Genomic DNA, 18,265 nt, shown 5'->3' on the forward strand with positions numbered 1-18,265 from the left:
ACATTGCCATATCTTATTATAAAATTGTATCGTATTTGCAATTTTTACAAGTTTCATATTGACATTTTCTTGCTTTCCGTCCCTTTCTTTAAATACCGGTCGATTGTTAATTTCAATGTTGTTAGCAGAATCTCAATTTGTACAGCGAATTGTTTTTTTCTCAAGCATCCTTCTTCCCTATTTTTTCTCCACTTGTTCGAGATTGAAGGTTTTTTTACTGCGCGAAGAACCGGCAATGAATCATCTCTGCGTCTTACAGTTCGTTAACGTGAACAAATTGATCGCAAGTTAATTGGCCCGGCATGACAGCTTGACGCTGGCTACACATTTTTCCTTCGAACGAGGTTACTTCGTGAAAAAAAATGCCGATCGAATATTACTTTCGAAAGATATGCGAACGATTGTTATTAGTCGAACTTCATTAATATTGAATTGTTTTTATAGATGGAAAAGGCTTCATTTTCATCATTGTTAATCCCAATTCTTAATTGATACTGTGTTCTTTATTTCCGTATTTTCCGTATTCAGTTGTCTAAGTGCCAATATTTTATATTCAACTAAGATATAGTTATCAATTATCAGTTAAAATTTAAGTAGCTACTATATCTAATTTGCGGTCAAAAACTATTCTTTTAGTTTACTTTAATATTTCGTTGTTTTGGAATATATCAAACTTGTATTTAATTTATCTAATTGATTATTTATTCCCCACGTACGATAGCTACTATTTCTCCATAATATCGTCTGATTCGTGCTGTCTGCATCCCCTGAGTGTTCTCTAATTCATCAAATTCTCCAATACATATTTTTATAAACGTTATTTAAACAGGCAATTAGACACAAGAAGACTGAAATATGCAGAATTTTACATTTGTCTCGTTCTACTATAATTTTCAAATTTCCGTTCAAAATTCCATGAAAAATCTATTTTCTCAGCGCGAAATATATTAACACGTCCTCAAGCGTGAAATTAGCAGGAATGTATCTTATTCCAGCCAACTCCACCGAAAAAACCACCCAGACGCAATCTCTCCGTCTCACCGACGCACTTGCAGACGCAGATGTCTTTATCAGCGGACTGTTCTCTGGGCCCGAGCAACTACGAGTATTTATTCATGGCGCGCAGCGGCGCCCGCAGCCATATCGACTTGGAGCAGTTACAAAAACGCCGTGAACAATTGCGTCACGTGACCAGAAGCGTGGACCAATACGTGGAAATGAAGTCTCGCGTGCCGGATGGCGAAGAAAGACGCGAAACTAACGTAGAACCGGTTGCCATAACTTCCATCTACGAGAACAGACCGATCAAGACGTTGAACCCTCGACGAAAATTACGTAGACACGCGTTCGAGAATTATGAACCGGAGAGCAGTCCTTGCGCAGACAAATCGCCGTGCAGCGAGACCGATTCGTTCGTCCAGGAACCGATGTTCGTGTCGAACGCGTTTCTCACGCTCAAGTCTTCCCAGGAGAGTCTTCTGGATGACAAGCGCGACGCTATCGACGAACATTCTACGCCAGAAGGTCGCGAAGCAACTGACAAGCGCCTGAAACGAGTACAAATGATGCTGCCCACCAGTCCAACGCACTATGTTCAGCCACCGACGCCTGATCATCCGCCACCTTCTGCAATGCAAGCTGAGAAATCGATCCACGAAAGGATTCGTCCTTTGAGTCAGGTGAGTTGAACTTATTTTGTGATCTTATTGGTGGGTGATTTTGGGTGGTTTGCTTCTGTTGGTTTAACTTTCAAGCTTCTCATTTGGAGGCTTTGGTCGGTTTGTTGCTTATGTTTATGTACTGCAGAGTCGAAAAGAAGCATAGAAAGAAGCGAAGAGAATACTCTCTTCCGTTGTTCACTGTCACGTGATGAGGATTCATTTGTAGATGTGACATTCTTGGCTAAAATTTTATGATTGCATTGGATCTATCGGAAATAACCGATTAGACCCACTTTCCTTCGAAGGCGCTTCTTTCTAGCTCTGTGCAGTATTTGTGTGATGTGCGAATTTTTGCTGAGGTGGAGTTTCTGGTAAGTAACTTTTGCCATTAGCAAATTAGCAAACATCGTTCATAGTCTAAAGGTTCTCATAAACACAATGTCAAGATTAATATCAAACATTAGCCTTACCAAAGTTAATCTAACGTCTAATGTAAAAACCCGTAAAAGACGCAGAATTCGCGTATCTACGTTATTACATTTATCAAACCATTTCGATCAAGCCAACTCTCACGAAACATTCCTAGAACTATCGATCCATAACATCTCAAAAACCCACGTTATCTGCCAAGCCTTTGCCTCAACAGCGATACATTTATCTCTGGAATCGCATGCAAATCGCAGTCTCCCGGTAGATCTTAAGCGGCTGACGCGGTACAAACGTCTTCGCGATTCGCCACACGATCTCCACTGGAGCGTGCGTTCGCGGGCGTTCAATCTTGCATCCTTGGCTGCGACTAAGGACTGGCGCGTGTATGTACCTTGTAACACATGTCGGGATGTCAAACGTAACCAACGTATCTGGTCGCGAAAGTACTGGTCCGCAATGCTGGTCTCGTAAACGGTAGCATATTTAAAATCATTTATCATTCATCGAGACAGACGAATAACGATGTCACAGCTATTGCATCGTGTCAATTGCTGGAAGGATATCGTGAAAAATACCGCTCAGTAAGTGTTCTTAAGATCGAGAGACGGTCCTGGAACGTGGACAGTAGATAAGCAGTTGGCAGGACGCTTTATAGCAGGTTACGTTTAATATACAAGCCGTGTTTGATCTGTGATGCGATTTGCAAGGAGGCCGAGTTCTCTGTCGCTCTATGCTGCCTGTATCGCTCGTTTCTCGCCGTTTGCCGCGTCATCCTGTGATCGTTCTGCTGTGAGACCGACTACGTTCGCTTCCCATCCGCCGCGAATGGATATCCACACAACATCCACCGTGTGCCTCTATTTCTCCCTCGTTTCTCATCTATCTCGTACCCTCTACAGGTGCGCCATCACGTGATTCGAACCATCGTATTTTCTGTGTAGCACACGCGTCCTCTCTTCCCATACCGTCTACCAACTATGTGTTCCTTGCATCCTTCTTCAGCACCCACTCCAATTCGCTCTCGCTACCCCAACGCCTGTCCTTTCTCGCTAGTTCCTTTCCGCTGACTGCTATGTGCGTTCGCAATCCGTGTCTTTCAGCGGTTATACATGCTTCACGAAATATCGTACAGTGAATATATCCTTCAGCGAAAGGAGCCGGATGAAGGCAAGACGCTTTGGCTGCCGGCATGTACGGTTACCTCCGCTTCAGGGATATCGAGTAGTTAGTGCTTCAGGATCTTCACGGATACGATGTCGCGTATGGTTTTTACCAGATTTTCTCCTCTCTGTCGCGTGTGTACAGGCGCCTGGTTCTTTCCGTGGATCGATTCGAGGAACATTTGGATAAGTAATCAGTTATATCGACAAGCGTAGGTATATTTAAGATACGTAAGTTTGTTAAAGTTCTGTTGAATTGTTTAAGAGTTTATTGTAAAAGTTAGACTCCAGTTTAGGATTACGAATTACTCTGGTGCGTATAAAGGTATTAATATAAATAAAGGAAGAGGAATAAGTATTATACTTCAACTGGTATTATTAAGCCATAAGCGGTTTACAGTTTTAGAGTAAATTACTTATGTTTAAAGTACTACGTGTCAATTTGCACTTTTTCTATGGTTTAGTGCTATATTTATATGAAATATGAAATAGGTATAAATCAATCTTATAGATTGTAAAATTAGATGACCTAAGTCAAACGAGTGATCATCTATTATACAACAATATTAATCAAGAGTTAAGTATTACCGGGATCAATTTGGTAAAAGGAAAATGAGATATTTTTTAGCATTCTCTCTATTTGTAAGAGAAATTATTCTAGATAATTTTATGATTTGTTAAGATACATTTACGTTACAAAAAAATATTTTTTTATGTAGATATGTATGAAACGTGAGAAAATAAAGTCTTTGTTGGAGAATTTATTTGTAGATCCATTTGTAGAACTAAATGTAAGAAAAGAGGTTAGGGGCTTGGATTAGGTTACATACGAAACTGGGAAACGAAGTTACAATGTGCAATTTCGTTGAACGGGATGTCTGTATGTGTATAGATCTGGCAATCTAGCGGGACGGTAATTGGCAAGTCACGGAGTCGCGACTGGCGATAACGAGTCAACCTCGATTTCGATTGACGCTCGTAAATCTCATCAACCAGGACGAGACACAGCCGATGTTTCGGCACAATTTACTCGTCTCCTCGAGCGGTATAGTGGTAAAGGTACCTTGGTTATACAGGAAACAGAAACTATCTAGCGCATGTAATGTTTACTCGGTTTCGTATTCCTTTAATGATCAATCCATGGCGAAAGAAATTGGTCACTCGAAGATTAAATTTTTACTCACTTTATGTATCGCATCTTCTCTTTTCCAATAAAGGAAGATACATTATATCGGTGACTTAAAGATTCCTTGCGTTAAAACATCTTTAAAATAAATAAATAAAATGAAAGTACAATAAAAAATCGACCATGTGAAGGTCGTCCACAAACGAAAATACCAGTGTTTTAAGAGTTAACATTTCCTATAATGGAACACCTCTAAAATAAGAGAAAAAGTGTGTACAAAAATGGATCGCGTCAAAGTCGTTCGCAAACGAAAATCTCAACGATTTGTTAAAATCGTACATCGAAATAAACCTTTAAAATAAAAATATGAAATAAATATGAAATAAAAGGGATATATAAAGTCGGACTTCGTTAGACTTGTTCATGAACGAATGTCAACGATTCGAAGGTAAAATTGCCTATCCCGGAATTTAACTAAATAAAAGATAGAAGAGATAAAGAGGACGTAAAATATATGGGCTACGTCAAAGTCGTTCAGGAACGAATGTCAGCGATCTTTTCGGTGTGAATCAATGGCATATCGAGTCGAGGAGGAATCATGGAAAAGAGGAAGCGTGTGGCGGCGCGCCTGAAGCTTGGCGAAGGAAGAGAAGGAGGTGGAGGAACTGCTCACGGATGGTTGCTTCACACCCGTCAACTTCCGCGGATCCAGCAGAGCGGCAGAATGCAAGACGCCGACACCCTTTGAATAATGAAGCCCTCAGCTTCTATGCCTGTCTGACTTCTCCTCGCGAACGTTCGTTCTCTGCTTGCGTCATGACGACGACGAGAAATCTACGAATTTGTAGCGACGCTTTCCGCATGTATACCATGCGTACACCGCGAGATGCGACCGCCCGTGTCTGTCTGCTTGCCTGTCTGTCTGTCTGACCGTCTGTCGTCTCTGCTGGCGTCAAATTTTAATTGCGTTAAAACGGCGATCCGTGACGCGAGGGAATCTTATCTCGTTCGTGCTTACCACCTTTGAGTTTCTTTATGGATGAACTGCTCGCGATACGTGCACCTTCTTCATGGTAAAACGATTTTTCTCAAGAGTTTGTATTTACATCTGTATTTACAGTATATCGTGGGAGTATTTGCACGTTTGGTTGCTGTAAAAATATCTTACGTCTGTATTATTTGTATTACATTTATTATTATTTATGAGATATAACAGACATGATAGCTATATTTATTAATTTATCATTACTAATAAATATTGAAACAAATTTGAGGATGTACGTAGACGATACAAATTATTTATCGCAATCAAAAGGTATTTGAACAATAAATTATTAATTGTTTATATTAATAAATCACAATATTGTATTTAACAATGCCATCTTAAGCACTGTTTGTAATATGTAAACGATGATTAGTATTTTTATTTGATATATCAGTTTTTCCAAAAACGGAAAGAAACGCTCCATTGAAGATGTAAAAACAGAGTTTTTTTATGTGTATATTTTGTAATACAGTTTTATTTCAACAGTTTTCGCTGGACCAAGTTTCCCACTAATTTGAAAGTTATAAAATTGGACGACATATTTACACGAACTCGATGACTTTTATTATTGTTATAACATTCAACATTTATTCAGAGCGTTAATTCGGAGCAAATGACGACGATATATTTTTGATTCGGTAAATCGAAATTTTAATAACCGTACACGTGTGGCAATGGTTTAAATTACGGGTCGAAGCTTTATGGATACAAATACATCCCTGGCGAGATTTATTTACCCGATTCATATTTTATAACGTTTATTGTGTATAATCGTATCAAGTGATCCGTCCCAATAGATTTCTATCGGATTGGAATCGTTTTTTATTTGGTCTGCACCAGCATGTTTTCGACGCGTGTGCAACGCTCAGAGATGAATCTGGGCGGCTGCTCGTAAACGTTACCACACGAAATGTCATTTCTAATCCTTTTTTTTTTTTTAAGTAATTCGAGCCTGTATTGCTAGTAAAAAAGCGGGCGTGCTTGGAAATAGGCGGAAAAATTGGGAAAACTAAATATAATCTAAATATTTGACAATCACGTTTTTACCATAAATAGTTAACTTTCGGTGTATATGTTATTAAATTTCAATTGTATGGGGCAATTTCCCTGTTCAACGCTTTTATGTAAATATTAAACAAAAAAAAAAAAAAAGAAATTAAACTACTTGGATAAACCAGTTTGTCAGAATTATTTGGTTAAAACTAAACTGTTTTTTTAAACTGAAATCTTAATGAGAAGTGATTATTCATTTGCTCAAAATATTCTTCTTACGTTATAATTTTAGATTTCTGCTTACTTTATTATTTAAATTATTAAATTACAAAATGCGGAAGAGAACTGAAAATAAACATCAACGATCTTATAATCTTCGCAGAAGAATAATTTCATCGCTGCAAAATGCAACGTTTGCTCCAAAAGTAACAAGAAGCTATGAATAATAATAAAACGACGTATTTCGATCTCTTAATACGATATCAATTCCTAATTGCATTTGGATACCTTGGATAAACATCCGTAGACTATTTTATCCATCAAATACGATTGTCCACATTCTAAAACCAAAAGAAATTGGACAAACTACTAAACTCACAAGTTGTAAAAATATTAATATCGGAGACCCAATAAAATTTGGCCATCCATTAAAATGTGTCCATAATGGATTTCATCAGGAGTCACCTTTGAAGAAAAAAAGAGGAAAAACAGCAATGAAAAATGCATATACCTGGGTGTTATTTGTTGGCAGGTATACAAACGGCGGTCCCGCGACATGGAAACGGAAACCGACGAGGATTTATTGCAGTTTCCGGCCGGCGGCTCCCTGGACGCTAGCAGCGGATCGTTATCGAGCGTGTCTCTGTCCGACAAGAGCATGTCGACGGACAATGTCGAGGAATACTTCGGGGATGTGCCGTTCGCAGGTAAACAGCATCGCACGCTTGGCTGCACCGCATGACGCTTCTTTCTGCCCACGTGTACATGCATAATCGTTGTGTTACGTCTTTGTTTCTTCTTATTTTGACCGTCTGCCTGACGATGATCGCCATTCCGGCAATCGTCATCCCCGGGGGAAACCAGTGAAATATCACTAACCAATATATAAATATATATATACATATGCATATATAAACACAAATACCATCGAAATGCGTTTTTCGATTCACGAAAGTTAGTAGCTCATTGGCTCTCCTGCAGAATAATTTAATAATTAATCCTCCATAAACAAGCTGATCTTTTATATCCAATTCTTTTAGTGTTGTACACGGACTTACGAAAAATTTGAAATTACGTTATATAGTCAGTTTTTCAGTCTAAAATGTTCAACCGTAGTATGAGCAATCTTGGGTTACTTGGATATACTTCACTATTTTATTATTTCAATAACTTTCTACCTTTCAGCAAAGGTATTATAAAATGCTGCAGATCTCCATTCTTTGATTATTTCTGTGCAAAATTGTCGAAATTTATGAAAAAGTTTTAAGTTGATTAATCACAGTATTTTGATCGTCTACATAAGACTTAAAGGGTATTAGAGAAAAATAAGGCTTAGAAGGGAAATATCGCTGAGAGCACAAGCGAACCAGCTTGTCTACGAAGGGTTAATGACATCAGCGAGTCGACAAACAAGTTTAGATTAGATTTAGATTATTGATTATTTTGTTCGCGTTGCACAAAGCAATTTTTATAATTTTAACTTGTAAAATTCATATAAAATAGAACTTTATCTATTTTATTATCAAATTTGTCATTGCGATGCAAGAGAATTTATTGACATTAATAATTTACATTTATAACTCGTAGCTTGTAAAGTTTCGCTGATAATATTATCTTAATTGCGTAAGAGAGTCATGACGATGATTTTCGTACGAAATATTTTGTAACATTTGATTCGTCGAAACGATCTACGTATCAGGACAACATCGTTCGCGATTGTTGTTTCACGTCGATGGATCGATTATATTTACATCGTGCTTTTGTTTCTACGATTTCGTGTACTATAGATGGAACAACAACAGGACTTTTCGACTGTCATGGCTTTTTCTTTTTTTTAATATAACATGGCGATCCGAAAGGTTCAATCTTTAGTATTATACCAGTTTTGTGAGCCACCAATTGTATAGTTTTTACCTTTCTCCGTCTTTCTTTCCATTTCCTTTTTTTTTCTGGCTCGTATTTTTGCATTGTCGCGAATATATGGTTGTCGTATTTTCGTATTTTATACCGGTTTATCGAACGCTGAGCCAATATTTCCATTTGGTGGTTGTTTGCGATGCGCCGGGAACACGATGACGTCACCCTGAGTAAATGTGTCAACGTGTAAAGATACACCGTGAAAGAAGATTTGTACCCACGCGTAGACATATATCGTTTACGCAAATATTTCGAAACGTTCGCAAGAAAATCGATCGTTTCGATTTTGATTTCAATTCTTGAATCACGATGAAATTTCTTTTGAAAATTCGTTTCTCGACTTACGATTTTTGTAATTTTTCCGTCTCAAACACGGTTACACGATGATTCCAGAGTCATTGTAACACTTTTGTTGCTATCAAAATTTCATTTTTCCTCCTTGGGAGAGATTTACTCTTTTTTTTTTTTTCTTTTTTTTTAACCGGGATATTGCTGCATCGACTGAGTATAATCGTGTTCAATAATCTTCTTTTAAATGTGAAGATACAACAACAATGATCTTCAATGAAAAGAGAAACGCAATAGTTGCAGTATTATTAGTACCAGTATTATTGAAGCAATTAACAAAACGCAGAGCTTGTTAGTAGCAGTGAAAATGTCAAACGTCCGTATTACTAAATGTACATACCTAATCTATAAATGTATTGCTAAACCCACATCATCCTCTCCCAATTAATAAACTAAAATTCAAATTAATAATAATAATAATAATAATAATAATAATAATAATATTTAAGAACGAACCTTCCGGATCCCATGGCAAAAAGGGACAAACAGATTTCGACTAAGCCGGGGGAAGAAAGATAGGCAAAGAGTTATAGAAGGCGAAGGTTTCACGGGTCACAGAATGCCGTAAAGCACGTACAGCCCGTCGCTCTCGACTTCTGAAAAAACATAAATGAATGTGCTTTAGTATTAAGAGCTCGATCCTCAACAAGGACGAAAAAAAAAAAGAAATAAGAAAGAACAAAGATATAGGAAGGAAGGAAAATACCACTTTATAACGAGACTGCTACTAACTTCGATTGAAATACTCGAACGGGGTGCTAAAGATATATAGAAACCTCTTTGAGCGTGGATAAAACGCGTGAAGCGAAGGAATTAATTCCGTCGACTACAGGTTTCGATATTTTAGATAAAACGAGACAAAAAATGTGTCGCTGGACGAAGTAATCATGATAAATATAACCAGTATCCGCGTTAAATGTTTTTTTGTACAGCGGTTTCGCTCAGATTATTTCCGCGAGACGAATCAGCAGCCGATACCGGAAGTCGTCATCCTTTCCGGTCGCTAGACGTTCGCCCACGGTGGACAAGAAACGCGATCGATAACGTAGAAAGTGCTAGACACGCTCTTGCAATGTGCTACGTACGATTAGTATTCGAATAGTTCCTTAGATTATTTTACATTTGTTCGTTTACTGTGATGTATACACGGGTATATAGAGGGTGTCGCGAGAGAAGATTGCAGAATTTGGAAGCGTGCTAAATATATCGTAAAGGGGTGGAAATGTTTCGTATTAGATATAGAATAAACGACAGGAAATTTTTTGGTTTAGTGTAATTGGATTATTGAACTTTTATTTGTTTATTTTCTTTTTCATAGAGTATTTCTTAGAGAATGTATTATTATGAGTTTGGGTAATTTTGAAACGTAGTTTTAATACGTAGTTCATAGTTACGTTTCTTTCACTGTTTAGTTTTTATTATTATTATGTTTGGTTGAGTATTTTGTTTTCCTTTATTAGTTATGTAAAATATGTTTTACGTAGCATCATTTCATTTTTGTTGAAATTAGCAGATTAGCTTTTTCATCGAAGTAGAAAGTCGCATTTTGCTTTGACAGAGTTTAAGGATACTCTTGTATTCTCTGAAGCAAGGTTTGTAACGTAAGATGTAGTTTTACGTCATTTTTATTCTAATTATACAAATAAAAGACAGCGTATTACTGTATCAACGACTGTCGATCCTTATAACATTCGAAACAATCGCTATGAATTATCACTACTGGTTATAAGCCAGAACTCGACGAGTCTTATGTGTGCCAATAAACTTGAAAAACTCTTTTTATTTACATTTAAAAAAAAAAGAAGTTTCTTTTTAACATTATTTTACGATGGTAACTTTTTTTGTTTTAGGAAGTAGCATAACATTTTTTAACGTTTTCTAAAAGAATACATTCTGTAAACCTTCGTTTCTTACTACTACCCTCTATATACAAACCGTTGTGCGTATTATGTATATGACATATTTGTAAAAAAAATTTATAGAGGTTATTATATGGAATGTTTTATTGATTGTTTTTTTCAATAGAGTATACGTTACACATCCTATACATTTATCGAAATATATCGGTGATACTGTTGTGTAAATACCCTTGTCGGACGGATACCGATGTATTATAAAGATACGAATCTTCAATCGTAAAATTGTAGTTCAGTACTTTCAATCATAGTTATACATTATGATATAAAACGTACGTATACTCTGTAGTGGCTATTTGTCGTTTTTCTTTCACCTTTTAATTGCACACTGTAACAAAGTACATACTTTGATGAGAGTAAAGTTAGAACGACGAATCGAATTCACTTGAGAAATGTACAATAGCGATGAAAGACATCGTTCGAAGTATCGGAAAGAGGTTTTAAGCCTGAAAACGTTGGTGGAATTTCAATTCCTTTATGTGAAAGAGAAACATCGTCGTTGTAGATCGTAAAGTTATACCTAAGTGAAAGTATTTCATCGACATATGGGCGCTGTGATGGGTGCAATTGGCGATATCACAGAACGTGTCACATTCGTTGGTTAGAAAGTCGTGGATAGATTTCTTCCCGATGTTTCTTTTTTGTTCCTTTTCGACGTTGGTGCTAGATGTTTTTTTCTTAGCGTAAGCATACGATATACTGCCGAGTTTCCAAAGTCAAATTAATATTTGAACGTCCATAGATAAATATTTTTCCATTACTAATTAATGAAAAAAATAAGCCAATCAATTATGAATTTACTGCCACGCATCAAATGCAAAGAATATTAGTGACGAATTTTTAGTAATAAAGATATGGAAGTAAGAGAGGCTCGATATTTTTCTGTATAGTTATTATACTCGTCGAGAATGAAAATTACCCACGACTTCTAAAGGCGCTGCATATATTGTCGAGACTCGTAGGTTAAGTATTTTGATTTGTTACACAGAATTCTATTTCCTGGTATATAAGTACATAGTTTATTTTGTGATTGATTTTCATATTTTATTTTATGTTAAATATGCTTTCATCTAGTTATTGTAATCGCTCAACGAGTATTTACGAGTAACAGAGAGAGAAGTATATATATATATATTCTTAGGTAGATATAAAAACCTAGGCGTAGGGTGGTACTACACTTAGAAAAGTATAACCTAAATATGCGATTATAGTGCGTTATATCGATATCGTTGGTGTGCTATAATAAACGTTATGCTGCTGTGTAATGCGATGTCTTGAATTATTTTTTTGTCGCTTTCGTACGTCCACCGAGCTTTCGTCACTTATCTCTTCTTGGTCCCTATTATCTCTCTTCGCCGCGTCCAATCCCGTTGATGAGCTTGCTTTTCCGGCTCGTTGTCGTTTCCACCTCGTGAAAATACCTTGTTCTTTAACGTTAATCAAGTTACGCTTTGATTAAAATTCGAGTCGACTATCTCGCGAAACAATGTCGCGACTAAGTGTTCCGTGACAAGTAAAATTATCTTCGTTCAAGTTTTCGTTTCTCCTAACGAACAAATTTTGATTGATGAAAAGGAAAAGTGAGCAAATATAATGATTATTTATTTATTTTTCAAATTAATTGTTTTAATTAATTTAATTAGACGAAAAACGACTCGGTTTGGATAGAGACGCGACGCTTTCGAGATGTGTACAGTAAATATTCACGACATGTGACGTTCCTGCTGTGATATTGTTATTTTATTGTGTACGTGAAACTGCATGCGAGTGAAACAAATTGTCGACGAGATTGCGTTCCAAATGTTTTCTTTGGTTTTTTCTCCTTGAGTAAGAGATTAATAATGAAAAATGGCCGAACACGATCGATCGTACAACGATCACGATTATTTTCGATCGAGCCTTTCAAATGGTCCACGGTAAGTTACCAATTTGTACATAAATAATTACATTTACCTTCTTTATTATTATTATTATTATTATTATTATTATTATTATTATTTCGATTTAATTGCAACCGCTTCAAATCTTCATGTATATTTTTTCTATATTTCTTCTATCTCATTGTACATATACGCTCTCTGTAAATATTGCAGTGCATTCATTTTCATCGAAGATTTTCGTTTCGAGATTGCTGTTAAAGAGGAAGAATGGAACGTCGAATTTGTCTGCGAACGAAAAGACGATGCATCGATTTATCATTGCACTTGTTTGCATGCATGCTCATTACTGCCATTTTTATCATCGACCCGGTAATTATGCAACCATGATTGTTACAATCGTATTAGGTTTATCGGAATATTCTGTCCTATTTCGTATCACGCGATACACTGAATCCTGTGTTACGCATTAATATCGAACTATGTTGACGAGCCTCCTACAGTCAAAGAAGAAATATCCAAGTTCAGAAACAGATATAACATAAGAGTTAACAACCACCAAAACCCATTAGTTACCCAATTGATACGACGTATCAGATCCGCAGACTAAAAATGAAATACCCCTTAGATTGAAGCATTAGATTCAATTAGAATCAAACGTACTATAAACTTTTATAATCCAAGTTACAGTAACACGCTAAAAAAATTTACTTAAAATTCTGTATGAGAATTGATTGTAAATAATCTACTAAATAAAAAAAAAAGAAGAAGTTGACGAGCCTGGATATAATATTAGTTCTAACATTATTCTCAATTTTCGTTGATAATTCTTAGCAAGTAATATCTATAGTTTCTAATATCCATAAAGTTATCCTTAAAATTCAAATTATTATTGAAAAATCTTTTTCCACGTTTGCAAATGTCATCGAAAGATACAAGCGTTGTTTATCGTAACTTCTGCAGACATTTTTAGATTTGCTTCAAACTTTATCAATCTAATCATGACGGGTAGACGAGTCTCGTTACTAGACTGTGCATACTTATGCAAATTCATACTTTTACGAATATCATTAAAGAAATGGTACTTGGATAAGAAATTGTCTCACTCGCTAAATATTGTAACAGGTGCTTTACTTTGGATATTTTATATGCATACGCGTATCATATGCATCTTGCGCATTTTTTCATTTTCAAATTTTCCATAAACGCTCAAATATCCAGTCTAATCGTTACAGTATTGATACAATTTCAAACATTGTGTCGTAGAAGACACACGATAGATTCATAAAAAATTTCCACGAGTGTTTGAACACTTTTGTCAACAGCTATATATGAACGATTGATAAAAAGAGTAGCAACGAAATTTTCCGATAGATGCAACGCTTTCTCTGGTTGTTACGTAATGCGATTTCCGTGGATGCTCGCTCGTCCAGGGGGCGGTGTTCCCGCGCGTACGCCCGACGAGAGAGCGGGCACACTGTTGTAATCTAATTGCACGCGTCGCTTTCCGAGTGACGAACGAATGGAAAGTGGAGCAAGGTGAGATTTAACCAACGACACGCGTCCTTTTATATTATTAGCCTCTTAATTATTTTCATCCGTGCGCGCCCGCTTACGCGTTGCATAACCCCATACTGCTGTATAAAACACTGATTTACAATGAATTAGGTGGCTGCTATTCAAATCTTCTTGAACAAGCCCGCTTCCGGTCAATGGACGTCATCGTCGGTGTTTTCTTTGTTTGAAGATGAGTTTCTTAATCAATGCGTCATTGCACTGTGGGCTCAGTTGTGGGTTTAAATTAATGGCTATACGTATAAATGACTTAAGGGTGGGCTTATATTGTGTCCTCGGAGGAAGTTTTATTCTTGCGTTGTAATTTATTCTTGATTTTATTCTTCATGGGAATTGATGCATTTATCTATTGATTGATATTATAGACACACTTTCCTCTAAACACTTTCGTTGTCGTATCAGTCTGTCATTAACTGATATCTGATATTTGCCTGAATATTTGCTAACAAGCAGAATAAACTGTAAGATTGTATATTAAACAACTATTGCAGGAGGATTATAGATCATCTAATATCATCAATTATCACGAAGACCCTGCTGAATTGTATTATTCATGAGAAAGCAAACATTTCGACCAGATTCGGTATTTCTTAACAAGGAAGTCGTTTAATAGCGATGCTTAAAAAATATCTGTTTCACACCGTTAAATCATTCGAATCTGAATTATTTTTAATAAAATTAAACTTAAAGTCTTCTATTTATTATTTATTTAAAATTAAATTTAGCATAAATTAAGGAAGGAATTTATACTTCTATTTATTTTTTATTTACTACACTTTCGTAATCACCAAAACATGATTATCGTGTACTGGCAACCATTCTATAGCGTTTCTGGGGCAATAATTCATCGTCGCCAGAGAAACTACCGGTCTGTACATTAACGTGATATCTGCAGATAGCCGGCGTGTCGCGTTAAATCAACAAACGAACCAGTCTGCCTTATCGACGAGACGGCGTGAGTTACGCGGCTTGCTCGTTTTCAGTGATAACAGATGCACGCGTGCATCTACTGCGCTCTTCCCTGTGCTATCGTGTACTCGAAGGGGTCTGCTTGTCGTAGGTTGAGGATTTTCGATAATAACTACCTTTATCTATTTAAGCTTTACTTACGAAATCTTCCATCCTAAGCTGTTTCGCATCATCTCTTTTTTTTTTTAGATGTTTAAACACGTCGTTAGCGAAACAGATATCAATAGGAAATATATACATTAGTCAGCCGAGAAACGTATGTTAAATGGTAGAGAAGATATTTTGTAGAATATGTTTTAACAAGAAGTATTTATTCATTGTACAAAGTAATATCTGAGGACTATTGTCTTAGGCTTTTGGACGTAGGATGACATAGCTGGTTTTAGGTAGAGTCTAAAGATCAGTTAGTTGTATCACAAATTAAAAATATTATAGAAGGAATTAGTTTAAACTGACATTTAAATTTCACAGCTACTTCACTTGCAACTATTCATTATGGAGCAGAAACTGTGTTTAAAATATTAGAGAGGTAGCACGAATGTTGAAAGTAAGATTCCCCATATTTAATCTTAATCCAAGTAAATCTAACTTTATGGGAAAAAATAAAAATGTTGAAACGGGAGATGAAGGTAGAGATGAATAGTACATATTTTAGGATAAAACTGTTGGAGAGAAGTTATCAGCCGAGGTTGCGTGTTGACTTAGGACTAACGACCTCCTCATCCAATATTAGGTCAATTTTGTATACAATGATGTAAGTCAATCTTGGTGAATTCGTTATATCCTAGTACTAAAGATAAGCACTTTAATTAATTGACTTGATATGTAGCTACACGATTATTATAATATAACATGCAAGCAGGAAGACTTTGAAAATTGATAGAATTACTAAATAGTCATTTACATTTCCATTTTATAAAAATGTTATTTGATTGAAAGGCTAGAATTAATATTCAACGTTCCTTGATTATAGTCTATAGTTATCGTAGAATGTCGAAAGCAAGGAAAGTCCACGTTCTATATTTAGATCATCTATTTGCAACACGAAAGCCCCGTACGGTTAACCTAATATTCAAAGTAGTTTCTAATTACAGTTACATAGTACGCAATGTGAACAAAAAAGGAGCAATCAAATGTCGAGACCAGTTGTTCATGTAGATCAGACTTTATACTCGGATCTTCGATTTGCAGAACGATCATTCTGGTATATGGACTTGATGTTATAACATCAAACAACTGTTGTCCACGGTTATGCAGCATTTTGCACCAAGAAAAAACGAAATCTCTATTGCTTGACCGGGATTTAAATCCGGACCTTCCGTTTCCCGGATGACTGCTCTATCAATTGAGCTGTGCTACACGTTGCTGATAGATTCTTCCTTCCTAATTCGAAGCTGTTACAATGCAATTTCATTTATATCTAACTTTAGCTACTATAAATTAAAAATTTATGTCAATCCACGCGATATAAGTTTCTTTTTATATTACGTTTAGCGGAAGCTCTCGAAACCTCGTTGAAAAATCTACTCCAATCTATGCTACTCATTTATTTAGTATATATTATTTCGACGTTATAGTATATCTAGAGATATCTTCATATCAATGAAAAATAATTGCCATTTATTGGAAGCTCTCGAAATATTAATTCCTTTATAGCAGAGAATATCGCAATTCTCTAGAAACTCTCGAAACCTCGTTCAAAGACATACTCCAATTTATATTACTTATTGTACGCTATTTAGAGATTATACACATATATAGAAGTCTGTTTATTTTAGCGAAATGTAGTTGTTATTTAATTAAAATTCTATATGACGCTAGATGATAATGTACTACATGGAACAGTCACTCATGATTGAGAATAAACTGGCTGTTTGTATTAAACCAAACTATTCTATTTGCAGCAGGTATTGCTTCGACACACTACAATCTCTCCGCCTCCAAGGTAGAATCGAAGCAAAATTCATTAACAACTCTGTAATACACAGTGATACATTTAAATAGCCGCGAACGAGCGTGCAAACGAGGTGATCCGAGATGAATTTTCTAGTCCGTAGCTAGTGGACGCTGCAGTTACACATTGTCGCATAATTCGGCTCGGTTAACGTCACTCGTCCGATTTGGCAGCAGCGTCCGCATGAACGTTAATATACCGGCTACAATAAGGCAAACCGCATCATGACATCCGGTGGAATACGGTACATGTTACGGCACAAGCACGCGTTCCCAAAGGGATAACAGCTCGACGCAACTCGACCATTCGTCGTTACACGCCTGTTCCATACGGGAGAAAAACCGTGGTCGAACGAACGCAATCGAGTTTCTAATCACCGAGCCGCGTTTTTTTCCTGCTGGAATTTCGGGCCATCGCTTCAACGTTCGTTTATTGAAACCGTTGGCACCCATTGTTGCGACACGGATCGCTTCTGACGAGGAGAAATTTTTGTGTGATGGTACATACCGGTATAAAATAGTTTTCCTATTTTTTCCATTCTCGTTGGTTCTCTCTTTTAGGAGAATTAAATAAAACTTTAGTTGATCGAGTTTGGTATGGTGTTTATGGGTTGGATAGTTTGTTCACTGAGAGTTAATGAATAAAGTAATTAGATTGAAAGAAGAAATTAAGCTTAAAGCTTCAAAGGTTAGCTTCGAAGAATATGATTTTATAGAGTGAATATAAATGTAGAAGCTGAATCATAATCTTTTAAATCTTCTCTTTCTTCCTGCCGATAACGTAGTCAGATATTAAAATACAAATTTAGAAAAGTTGATTGAAAAATAAAAATACTCTTTCCACTAGTTATGCGTTACACATTTCCTGCAGCGAAAGGACAAAGTTCAACTATTAGTTTTTGCAGTAATTTTGCGCTATCTGATACATCGCATGCTTCAGGAAAGTAATATCCTGTTTTCCATTATCACTCACTGTAACTAGTTTCACACGAGAAAAAGAAATACATAGTGTATGCAAGCAGACATTTCAACACGTACAGCAGTGAATGCATCGAAAACACATTTCGAAGCACGTAG

General features: G+C 36.3%; 1 protein-coding gene across 2 annotated transcripts in view; it reads left to right on the top strand.

The window, feature by feature from the left end:
* Window positions 1-18,265, top strand: part of LOC139987772 (ankyrin repeat and SAM domain-containing protein 1A) — an 83,398-nt gene that overhangs the window by 28,641 nt on the left and 36,492 nt on the right. For both annotated transcript variants that reach the window (XM_072004404.1, XM_072004412.1), the window contains 2 exons: window positions 996-1,679; window positions 7,166-7,340. In XM_072004404.1, the coding sequence (XP_071860505.1) occupies window positions 996-1,679; window positions 7,166-7,340 (859 nt within the window). The remainder of the gene's footprint in view (window positions 1-995; window positions 1,680-7,165; window positions 7,341-18,265) is intronic.

The sequence above is a fragment of the Bombus fervidus genome, chromosome 1 (genome assembly GCF_041682495.2).
Source record: "Bombus fervidus isolate BK054 chromosome 1, iyBomFerv1, whole genome shotgun sequence".
Classification (NCBI taxonomy): Eukaryota; Metazoa; Arthropoda; class Insecta; order Hymenoptera; family Apidae; genus Bombus; species Bombus fervidus.